We start from the raw sequence: 12,303 nt of genomic DNA, 5'->3' as shown, positions 1-12,303 counted from the left end.
TTGAATGAAAGTGAATTATTCCATGTCTTTTTCAGCTGCTGGGTGCAAAATGATGTGGTTTTCTACGTGTCAGTAGTGAGCTACATAGCCTTCATACTACTGTGCAATGGCTCCATCTTCTTAGTGGTTCTGATCCAGATCCGAAACATGCAAGTCAATCAACCGGCCGGCACCCAAAGTGGGATCTTGAAAGACCTGCGAGCTGTGGCGAGCCTTACCTTCTTATTGGGTCTCACCTGGTCTGTGGCTTTTCTCGCTTGGGGTCCTGTCAAAGTGTTCCTGCTCTACCTGTTCGCCATTCTGAACAGCCTTCAAGGTGAGAAAGAGCACATAAAATTAATTTAGATTCAGTTTTAGGATCCAGTCCATTAATATATTGTGATTTGTTTCCAGGTTTCTTTATTTTTGTGTTCCATTGTCTCATGAAGGAAAATGTACGCAAGCAATGGAGAATACATTTATGTTGTGGAGCTTTCAAGCTGCAGGAGTACTCTGGTAAAGCATAAAATTATTTCTTACAACCTTAACAATCTTGGAAAACACAATTGCTAACTTCTTGATTGTTTTCAGAATGGAGCCAAACTGCAACTGTGGTTCCCAAACACAAACCCAGTCCACCAAATAACTTTCCTTTCATCGCATCTGTGAGATCCATCAAGTCTAATTCAACTCAGAGTTCAACAGTTTCCTCTGAGTCCAGTCAACATCAAATGACTATCACAAGACCCGACCTTGGTAAGACTTTATCAGTATGATCAATTGGTAATGCTATAATGTTCAAATCTTTTTATGTTTTCTTGTCTTACCTTTTTCTGTGATAGGATTTGTATATGAAAACAGTTTGGTAATACCAAGAGCCAGAGCAGGATTGATGGTTCTTCCCTGCGATACATCTCCTGCCACAGCAAGTGGGCTCGAGTTTCCTTCAAGGCCATGGAAGAATGGATTTGACACAGATATCTATCCAACATAAAAGTGACTGTTTGTTTGTTGCTCTGTACTGAAGCACACATTATTCTGGTAACTTTCCATTTTAAAATGACACTTGGCTCTTTAAAAAAATTGTGAATAAACATGAAGAAAACTGATTCCTCAGATCATATAAGGCTATCCTAAAATTGTTTCATGAAATAACTGTATAATCAAGAAAAGGAATGTTGAACCTTAAACAAAAATAAATCTGACTTGATTGGGAGTCACTATACTACTATGCACCTATTCCTGTGTCAACACTAAATATTTAAATGATGTATAAAAATGTGTAATTTGTCTGAGGAGATGTGCCATTTTTGTGAAATAATCAGCGCGTTTCCTTAATAAATCTTAAATAAATCTAAATAATTTTTTCAAGTCTAAAAAGTGAATTTGAATGAAAAACAGACTTATTAGTACTGCTAAAGGGACCTTAGAAAGAGGAACTACACATGTGCGGCCAACGGTTGCATTCCGGAAGACGCACAGCGGCGGACTCGCACGTTCTCCGGAAGTGCAACACTTGTTGGTTTGGGTGCCTCAGTACTGGAAACGGTGGGTTCTTTTTTTAATATACTCTTTAATTAAAATGTTAAAGCAGAGTAAAGGTCTTATTGTTCACCTCATAAATTAAATATAGGTAACGTTAGCGCTGTTGCTCTAAATAAGCAGCTGTGTTTACTCTTCACATGATCATAAGCGGATTGATATGGGTCCGTGCACATCAGTTTTTCTCATCATCAGAACTATCAAGATGATTTGGTTGAAAACATTGAGAATTCATAACAGGCGCTAAATGAAGCGGCAATTCGTATTGAACGCCCACAAGTCATTTATTTTCACTGTGGTCTATTGGTTTCTTACAGTTTTTAGCCTGTCTAATGCCAACTTCACACTGCCCGATTTTATTTACTCGACGACAGGTTTTGATAAATGCCCGAAATCGGAGGCAAATCGGTGCTCGTTCACGCGAGTGACAATCACGCAATGTGAATCATCAAAGACGCGATCTGAGGGAGCCGCCGACGCCCCTGAAATATCTGGAGCTGTCGGCGATTCAGACTCATGCTGTGTGAATGAGTTCTGACTGACAATCAGCAATGAACCACAGCCAATGAGAACAAGATACAGGGCAGCGGGAAGTTCGGGGAGGACTTTTATTTTATTTTACAAAGCGATTAGCCACTTATAAACAACGTGCCTACATTTTTGCATTCGAATATACAGAACAGGTAACTTAGGCTAGATGAAGAAGGGGCTAGGGTTTTTTCTGTAAATATTCTTCTATAAAGGACAAAAGATTTATTGCATTTTTCTTTTTCATCACATTAAAGGCTTTTATAGGCTATAAGAAATAAACTCGCTGCTGTGTTCACATTGCATGATGGATCGGCGACAGGACCTTACACACTGCATGACTGCATATTATATATTATACACACAGTCAGAACACACACACATACAATAATATACACCCCCTGACAAAAGTCTTGTCGCCTATCCAAGTTGTAGGAATAACAAATAATAACTTGACTTCTAGTTGATCATTTGGAATCAGAAGTGTCTTATATGAACGGCAAAGATTATGCTTATTTTACCTAAATAAAATCTTATCATGCCTTGATGTTTAATTATTTAATTAGGACAGAAAGGTCAGACTTTGCTTAGACAAAAGTCTTGTCACATCTTTAAAGGATTCAACCAATCACAGATTAGAGCGTCACCTGTGACAAATACTACAACTTGGATAGGCGACAAGACTTTTGTCAGGGGGTGTGTGTGTGTGTGTATATATATATATATATATATATATATATATATATATATATATATATATATATATCAGTCAGAACACACACACATACACTAATATATATATATATACACACACACACACGCGCTATATATATATAGCGCGTGTATATATATATATATATATATTAGTGTATGTGTGTGTGTGTTTTAAATATAGTGTCTTGTGTCTGCAAAGCTCATGATTTTTTGCATGAAGTGTCTGTCTTATCTTGGTTTCTGTAGATGAGCGGGGACTCAGACGGTAATAAAGAGTTCCATGAGCAGCTCCGCTTGCAGCAGCTGTATGAACAGAGGCGAGAGGGTGGAGAAGATCCACACACGTATGTCGACCCTGAAGACGGCACTGTGTATGACTGGGACAATGAAAAGAGAGCATGGTTTCCAAAGGTCTCTCCTTACCAAACAAAATACTACATTTACTCAATAATTCTGTTGTCACAACCCAGTCAGAGCTATTTCACAATAATATCTGCATTAAAGTTCACTTGTTATTTGTTTCTTTTTAGGTAAATGATGATTTCATTGCAGCATATCAAGCTAACTATGGATTCAATGAGGAAGGGGCTCCTGATCCAAGTGTTGCAGTTCCTGTCACCGAATTTCTCCCTGCCAAACCAGAGGGGCCCAAGAAACCAGAAGAACCCAAGAAGCTGGAGGAGAGCTCAAACCAGGAAAAAACTGGGGATGGAGCTCAGAAAGGAGAGAAGAGGAAAGCAGATCCAGGTTAGAAGTTATTCATTAACTTTTTTTATATACAAGTATTGTAATAATATTAACAAATAAACATTGTGTGTTGTGTTTTACAGGATGGTTTGAAGTTGAAAAGGACAAAAACACCAATGTTTATGTGACAGGTAAATAATTTCCAAATTTTTAGATTGCAGTAGATTACTATGTTTATCGTTTTGATATGAAGTTGGTATCATGTTGTAAATACTGGTGTGATTCCCTCTAGTGGTCATTTGCTGGTTTTTAAATAACATGGCTGGTTAAATAAGAGCTGACAAAGTTAGGCTCACAAAATGTATTTTAGTGAATGTGTGTTTCTTCTAGGTCTTCCTCCAGACATAACTCCTGATGAGTTTGTGGAGGTCATGTCCAAATGGGGAATTATCATGCGTGATCCTATCACAGAAGAGTATAAAATCAAGCTCTACAAGGACAAGGACGGAAACCAAAAAGGAGATGGACTTTGCTGCTACCTGAAGGTTGGTCATTGTAATTCTGCAATCAAGTTTATTTATTTCTTGTGCTGTGCTGAAAATCTTGAATGAAATTGATTGATTGTAGGCCTCATTGATCTGTGCTTATGCATCTTAGTTGAGTAAAAGAGCATTATATGTGTTTTATAATAAAAAAGATGTATAAGCTCAGAGGTCTACAATCAGTCAGCTCCAAAAAGAAATGGAAAATATGTGCTAATTGAAAGAAAAGAAGTTGCATAACTGCATAAAAAGAAACTGACAGGCTGGCCACAAATGTAACACGGTGACAAAAGTTGTTATACCCTGTGTGAGCAAAGTCAGTAAGTTTTAGTCCAATTTGATAACATTTAACTAGCATTTTCAGGAAAAAGAAAAATGACCAGAACACATGAAAGTTATAGATATTATATAGAAACTGTATATACATGTGTAAAATAAAAACATTTACTTTGCATTCAGTGATAATTGACTATTATTTATATACTGTTAAAAAATTTCTATTTTGAATTAGATATTTATGTCCATTGTAAATTTAGTTTGTTTTAGTAATTTTATGTGCTTGCTTTTCTTGTTTTTATTTGTGTGTGTGTGTGTGTGTGTATATAATATATGGTGTGTGTGTGTGTGTGTATGTATATGTATGTATGCATGCATAAACTTCTATTTAGCTTTATTTTTAATTGTAACATTTTAGTTAGTTGCAACTTTTTTTTCTTTTTTTTTTCAAGCTGTATTTTAAATTAACATTGTAAGCACTTTAACACTGTTTACATGTTTCTATATTTTGTTGACAAATGTTTTTATTATTTTATAATTCCTTGCAGAAAGAGTCTGTAGCTCTTGCCGTGCGGCTTTTGGATGAGACAGAGATTCGGGGCTACCAACTGCATGTGGAGGCAGCGCGATTCGAGCTCAAAGGACAATATGATGCCAGCAAGAAGAAGAAAAAGAACAAAGAATACCGTAAAAGGCTCCAGCAGCAACAAAAGCAAGAACCTGTTCAGACTCACTCCTGCGGCTCTATATAGTTGATTTGGACGCATTGTGCAACAATGCTCTGTCTGATCAGCATATTTTTTGTGTTGCTATAGCTGTGACTGATATTTTTGTAATTTATGATTAACAGGCAGCTGGACTGGAGACCGGAAAAATCTGGGGAAGCTCGAAAAAGGCATGAAAAAGTCGTCATCATCCAAAACATGTTTCATCCCAGTGACTTTGAGGCAAGAGTTAATCACAAAACATGCTGACACACCCACAAACACACTGGAACATACTACAGATGTTAGCGAATAGAACATTTTGTTGGCAACACTTTACATTGAATGCCGTCTGCATAAAAAAAAGTGTCTTCTGAGAGAGCTTTTGTCAAATATCTTTTGCTGCAGCTGAAACCAGACCTACAAAATTAATTTTTACAGCTCAGAATATCTTCAGCCTTGTACTGGTATTTAAGATGTATGAAGTTAATTACAGTAATGCTCTTGATTAGCAACAGTTTAGAGCTACGCCATTGTTTAGTTTCTCTGTAGCAGCGATGAACATCTCACAGCTGGTCTGTCTGCATTCTTGAAGTAGGTGCAACCTAAAGGGTCAGATGATAACAGGAATGCAGGTGTGGATCTGCAGTTCACACATCGTCATGATTTCTGTGACTATTAATTGTGCTTAATGAATGACACTGATACTTAAATTACTAAATTTAAGTATCTTACTAAAACTATGTATGTGACGCAACTGTATATAATATAGGCCTCAATTATAAATTATTTAAGTGTGAGACAAACTACATACGCACTATCGTTAAAATGTCTGGAATCAGTAAAGTTTATTTTTACGAATTTGATATTTTAAATTGACAGAGACTCAATCAAACTCAACTCGGCAATTAAATGCTGTTTCTATACGTCAAAGAATTTGAGAAAATGTTTATGGTTTCAGCAAAAATATGAAGCAGCACAACTTTTTTTAAGCATTGGTAATAAGAGATGTTTCTTGAGCAGTAAATCAGCGTATTAGAATGATTTCTGACAGATCATGTGACACTAAAGACTTCAAATAATGATTCAAATTGTAATAATATTTCACAATGTTACTGTTTTTATAGTATTTGCTATATTTTTGATCAAATAAATGCAGCCTTGGTGAGCAAAAGAGACTTTAAAAACCTTACCAGCCCTTTAAACAATAATGTACACTGCCAATTAAACCTTTGGCCACACCTATTTCTGCATGTTAGAATAATAGCAAATGGAAGTATTGAAATTGACCACAAATATTAAACTAACCCTATCCATATTATATTACAGCTTCTTCAAAGTTAGTTCTAGGTTTCAACTCGGCACACTCTGGACATTCAGAAATCAGTCCAAACTCATCCATTTAATTATTTTTTTTTTTTTTTTATGTTTATTTACTTTTAGTACCAGTTTATATACAATTTATAGTTAATTTCAGTCGATTAACCATGAGCCTTTGGGTCACACTTTATTTTAATGTCCAATTCTTGCTACTAACAAATCATTAACTACGATTTTTGTCTCAATAAACTCCTGATCTGATGCTTATGAAAAGTTAGTAAGGTAGTTGTTAAGTTTAGGTGTTGGGTAGGATTGGGGATGTAGTCATGCAGAAAATATGCTTTTATAAGTACTAATAAACAGCCAATATGTTAATAATAGGCATATTAATAAGTAGCTAGTTAATAGTCAGAATTGGTCCCTATACTAAAGTGTTACCAGTTTATTTTATTTATTTTTTTAAAGAGCAATATAAATTAAGTCAAATGTGTTTTTATTGACAATGTTTTAAAGAGCTGCACACCCTATGTCTCATGTAGGAGGATCCTTTGGTTCTGAATGAGTACAGAGATGATCTACGGACAGAATGTGAGAAATTTGGGCAAGTGAAGAAGGTCGTCATCTTTGATGTAAGTCCTCTCCTGTCCACAATTATTATAATACAACTTGATTGTATTTGAAATCAGCGACCATTCAAATGTCTCTCTAACACTGTACTCTTTGCTTTTTCCATGGAAATCAGAGGCACCCTGATGGAGTGGCATCCGTGGCTTTTAAAGAACCTGAAAATGCGGACATGTGTCAGATGGCTCTGAATGGACGCTGGTTTGGTGGGAGGAAACTATCAGCACAGCTGTGGGATGGTGTAACTGACTACCAGGTAAAATACTTGGCCTATTTAAAGCCATCATTGCTGTTTGCAATCCATTTTACTTCGTTTTCTGAGTGAAACAAAATGTTTGAAGAGAGAAAATGTAGAGAGGGACATTAGTTTATCAATAGGAATTTGCTGAATCATGTAATTTAGGTTATTTAGGTCCCTAAATAACTATTTGGCTGTTGTTTAACACTATCCAATAGTCTAAAGATGTCATCAGAAAAGGAAAATTATTACATTTTGAGTAAACAAAGACATGCAAGACAGACACTCACAACAACATTTACAACATTACATTTCGGTTCTGGTCACCCAGGTTGAGGAAACCTCAAGAGAGCGAGAAGAGAGACTGAAAGCCTGGGGTTCTTTTCTGGGTGACGAGAGAGCATCTGCCGAAGCTAAAGCGGACCCTTCAAAAGCAGCTGAACAACAAAATTCCAGCACACAAGCAGCAGCAGAACAGACTCGACAGGAGGAACATGAGAACGAAAGCACCGCAAAACCACAGGAGGGGAAAGAAGAGAAGGAGGATGAGGAAGGAGGAGTAGCGTCAACTGACAGCAGTTTAGCAGGAAGTGATAATGAGGATGCGTAGATGTGTAGAGAAAAGAAGACTTGATTAATGTCTCTTGCTAAAATATCTTCACACTAATTTACTGTGTTTCATTTTAATTGTTTATTTCATGACATGTCTGCATTTCACCATATGAAAATATGGACAGTAATTGAAATTTGACTGTAAACAGTCATTTGTGTGATTTCCCCCACCCCACCCCCTCCTTTATGCTAATGTGTGTCATTGAATTAATTTCAACGTCTGTTAATAGTTTTATAGTAAAAAACATTTTGTGACCTCGTCATTGTTTCTTGCTTTCATGAAAAAGATGTTTATTAGTAACGTCACTCACTAACTAGATCTTTGGTTTATATGGGAACAGAAAAAACAAGCAGTTTCCTTAAGTGTAGTTCCATGTAAGCCTAATGACAGCTGTGGGTTTTATCTGAGAGACCTTGTTCAACTTGCTCGGGTGCATTCTTCAGTGCACATGTAAAGAAGAGCACCTCCTGCATGTAGTATCACATTCGTTTTGTTTTAGTATGATCGGTGGCTGGATGTTGGCTGGATTCAGTTTGGTAAGCAGTTTGGGGTTTTAAATGTTTTTGTGAAAAAAATTTAAGTCCTGTTTCAATTTGAGAAAGGAGTGCTTGAAGTAGACGTAGGCACAGTACAACTTGTTTCCCTTTAGAAATGTAGATTTGATTTTTTTTTTACTTTTTTATGTTGTATGTATATTTCTATAATTAATAAGAGCTTATTTCTATGAATTATAATTTAGTTTTCCTCAAGGATTTTGTATAGCCAGTTTTTAATAGTTTGATAAGATTTTTATTTTAAGCATTTGTGTTGGGTAAGGTTTAAATATTCTATCGAATAAATGTTTAAATATTAATAAACTGCACTGCCATCTCAAGCTATGTTCAGAAATAGTATACACTTACTTTTGATCTTTTGAGTTGGTTGGATTTGTTTAATGTTGCTGAGAGAAGTCTTTTATGCTCACCAAGGCTACGAGTATTGTGAAATACATAATACAATTTAAAATAAGAGTTTTCTATTGTAATATATTTCAAAATGTAGATTATTCCTGTGAATTTTCAGCAGTTATTTCTCAAATCTGCAGTGTCACTTCAGAAATTATTCTAATATGCAGATTTGGTGCTTAAGAAACATTGTTATTAATGTTTAAAACAGTTGTGTTGCTTAATATTTGCGAAAACCAACGTTTTTACAGTTTAACATTACAATCTTTTTAGTCAAGGTTGTGAAATTACAAATGCTTGAAAAAAATGTAATGCCGATTATTTATATACATTTAATTGTTTAGTGTCTCGCAGAAAGTCATTGTATTATGGTTAATGATGTAAGATAAAGTGTTAATAAGAAATCTTTCATGTCCTTAGAAAGATCACTCCTTCCAAGAATTGTGTTATAGTGTTTCCTATTTTTTTTTTTTTTTTTATGTATAGGATAGTAAATTGCTTTTCAATGTAAAATATGAGCGAGAATAAAGACAAAATGTAAAAATAACCTATGTTGTATTCCTAAGTCAGGATGATGACGGACAGAGTGTTCAAGCACTTAGAGGAAAGTAAAGATCCTCCACAGCTCTTTACATACTATCAAGGCGACATCAACACTGCAGTGGATGAGCACTTCTTCCGTGCCCTGAATAAAGCAACCACACCAAAAGACCTCAGTACTAAAGCCAAGGACAGCAATAGGATTCCCAAATCTGGTGCGTTAATGTGCATCTATCTATCTATCTGTATATAACTAACTAACTAATGCGTTTCTTATCCCAGGTGTTCCCTCATCATCATGGGCTTCTTCTGGTCTGACATGGTCTAAGTCCACACACTCGTCCGGCTCCTCAAAGCTGGCCCAGTTAACAACCATGGAACCTCCACCTCTATCCCAGGGAGTTATTGTGAATCCTTCAGTACTGTCATCATCATCCTCCTCCTCCTCCTCGTCCCTCTGGCAATGTCCACCCAGACAAGGCACAGCCTTCGAACTGCCTCAAATACTCTACCAACAGCCCATGGCTGCTGAGAGCAGTGCCAGCTCTTACCTGAACCTGTTACAAATGGATCGGCCAACAGGGGGCATCGTGATTTCGCCCTTCTCAAAATCAGAAACCAGACCGGAGTGGAATTCAGGGACGGCCTTTAAGGATGGAAGCAGGATCGGCCTAGATTCAGGTATTTATGCCATTGCTGCTAACTTTGCACACAAATGTATTTAATGCAGGTGCACAGGAAATCAGTTGTTCAGTAAAGAATAATAAATCAAGAAAAGGGGATCAGACTATTATCCTGAAGGGGTTTGAAACAAGAGAGCGCTGAGTCTGCGGTGTGATACGGGAGACATGTAAAGTTAATGATGTGATAAACAGTATTGCCATTGACAACTGCTAAATGCTTAAAAAAACAGTAAACAGTTTAAACAGTTAAAAAAAGTGTTTATTTAATATTAAGTCATCTATTTAGAGGGATAGTTCACCCAAAAAATGAAAATTCTGTTATCATTTACTCACCCTCAAGTTGTTCCAAAGCGGTATGAGTTTCTTTTTGATTGATCATAAAAGAACATACTTTGAAGAATGTGGTTAACCAAATGCTGGTCCCCATTGACTCCCCCATAGTATGGAACAAAAAAAACTATAAAAGTCAATGGGGACCAAAAACTGTTTGGTTACCCACATTTTTCAAAATATCATCTTCCGTGTTCAGCAGAAGTAAGGTTTGGAAAAACCTGGAAAGTCAAGGTTCAAAAAGTAAAAGTCCTCCTCAGTATTTTGTTCCAATCAACTGGATTTGCTAATTAGCACAGTTTTTCAGTCAGGAGGTGTAGAACTAATGAGTGAAATCAGCTGGCTGAGTTCATGAGTGGATTAAACATATGGAAGGACTTTGACTTTCTGATCCCTGGACGTTCCACCTCTACTTGAGGGAGAGTAAATGATGACAGAATTTGCATTTGTGGGTGAACTATCCCTTTAAGTCAAGTAATCGTAAGTCATCCAGATACGTTTTTTCTAATTGTTTTATGAAGACTGTGAAATGGGACATTCTGTTCGTTTCACATACACATTCTGTTTCGCCTACATATAGTAGGGAAGTATGCATATTCGGAATGCAGTGTTTGGTTAGGTGCTGATAAATTATTTGTTTGTGATCATCTTGTGTTTTTCAGGTGTACCTGTGACAGAAATCAGTAAGGATTTGTACTGGTATTAAAGAAGGAATTTCTGGCTCTATGTCGAAAATATATTTTCAGCACAAGACTGTTTGTGTTTGCATTATTATGTAAGTTTAAGAATGCTGTGGTTTTCGGACATCTGGAAGAGTGACTCAAACCATTATATTCATGGTGTCAGACATTCCTCAGTGATGAATGGCAGTTAATTGCTTGATTTAGCCGTGAGCATGTGCATAAGCTATCTTGTAGTATGACATAAGTGAGAATACCTGATTGGAAAGAGTTCACTTCTATGAGCTGTTTAATGGGTGAATGAGGATGTAGCATCTATTTATGTGGTTTGTAATACAATAATAGTTTAACCAAACTTTCTTTGTGTAGTATTGTGTTTTGAAGTGTGATATTATTACTATAGACCTTAATTTTCGTAATGCAAAAACTATATTACATTGTCAAACAAAAAAAATTTTTATAATTTGTTTTTGCTTTATGAAAATATGAAAAGTTTCAACAATATGAAACGTTCTCTCTGAAAAGTTCCTCATACCTCGAGGGATGAAAAAATCCTTCAAAACCTCAACAACAAGCATGCCGACTCTCTAGATCAGGTTACACAGAAGGCCAAGTAAAGCTAATCTGACATTAGCAAACCAAAAATACATTTCTTTGAAACCCAACTTTACAAACCTGTTTGCAAAACCTGCTTAACACATTTTCCCTCAAGCAGTGATTAATTTCCCTGTCACAAGCCCTCACTTTTGATGTACGAGTATGATTCTTCAGTTATTTTCAAGAATAGTATACAGTTGTCTATTTTCAGTTTGAATAGACAGGTGACCCCTTTTTTTAAATAAATCCTACATGAAAATTGTCCATTTGTATATACTTTACACATCTAGGCATTTGATTTTCAGCAAGTTTGCAGTTATAAATTTTAATCTTTCTTTTTGTTTTTCATTTACACTTCATATTAATTACATTTTTAGAATTTTGATTTCACCTCCTTGACCGCTTGTTGTTAATTGGTATGTTGGATTTAGCTTTCAGCTTTTTTAATTCAGATTTTTAAAGTCAATAAAAAAAAATGTAAATAAAAAGTCAATTGCATTCTGTATCTCCTGCTCAAAGCATTGATTTGCATTAAAGAAGACTCAACTGTACGTCAAGACTGCCCACACATCTCTGCAAACTAACGTCACGTGCCTCTGTTTAAAAGTTCAGAAGTGGGAGACAGTGTCTGCTGTGCAACGGTGCCAAAGGGGGATTCATCTCCCACTCAGTCATTTATAAATATATGAGATCCCCACACCACAGGTGTCCTCCTACATGCTTCGCTTCAACAGCACTCTCCACTGTGCATGTATTCAGGGG

General features: G+C 36.1%; 2 protein-coding genes across 3 annotated transcripts; both read left to right on the top strand.

The window, feature by feature from the left end:
* Nucleotides 1-1,449: 1,449 nt before the first annotated feature.
* On the top strand, nt 1,450-9,250 carry LOC306866210 (17S U2 SnRNP complex component HTATSF1-like). Its single transcript, XM_079411303.1, has 10 exons — nt 1,450-1,527; nt 3,010-3,174; nt 3,294-3,510; nt 3,594-3,641; nt 3,841-3,995; nt 4,817-4,980; nt 5,119-5,215; nt 6,832-6,921; nt 7,035-7,172; nt 7,486-9,250. The coding sequence occupies exons 2-10, from the start codon at nt 3,010-3,012 to the stop codon at nt 7,762-7,764; spliced, it is 1,353 nt and encodes a 450-aa protein (XP_079267429.1). The 5' UTR covers nt 1,450-1,527; the 3' UTR covers nt 7,765-9,250.
* On the top strand, nt 8,200-12,091 carry LOC306866211 (uncharacterized protein). 2 transcript variants are annotated; one of them, XM_079411304.1, is made up of 4 exons: nt 8,200-8,303; nt 9,278-9,466; nt 9,534-9,932; nt 10,927-12,091. In XM_079411304.1, exons 2-4 carry the CDS (start codon nt 9,283-9,285, stop codon nt 10,968-10,970), a joined length of 627 nt encoding a protein of 208 aa, XP_079267430.1. In that variant the 5' UTR covers nt 8,200-8,303; nt 9,278-9,282; the 3' UTR covers nt 10,971-12,091. The 2 variants fall into 2 exon arrangements, with proteins under 2 accessions (XP_079267430.1, XP_079267431.1); XM_079411305.1 differs by having other exon boundaries at nt 8,249-8,303; nt 9,282-9,466.
* Nucleotides 12,092-12,303: the final 212 nt, after the last annotated feature.

This window comes from Barbus barbus, assembly GCF_936440315.1.
Source record: "Barbus barbus genome assembly, chromosome: 47".
Lineage (NCBI taxonomy): Eukaryota > Metazoa > Chordata > Actinopteri > Cypriniformes > Cyprinidae > Barbus > Barbus barbus.
Note: the sequence above shows the minus strand (reverse complement) of the source record. Positions and strands in the feature narration are given on the sequence as shown.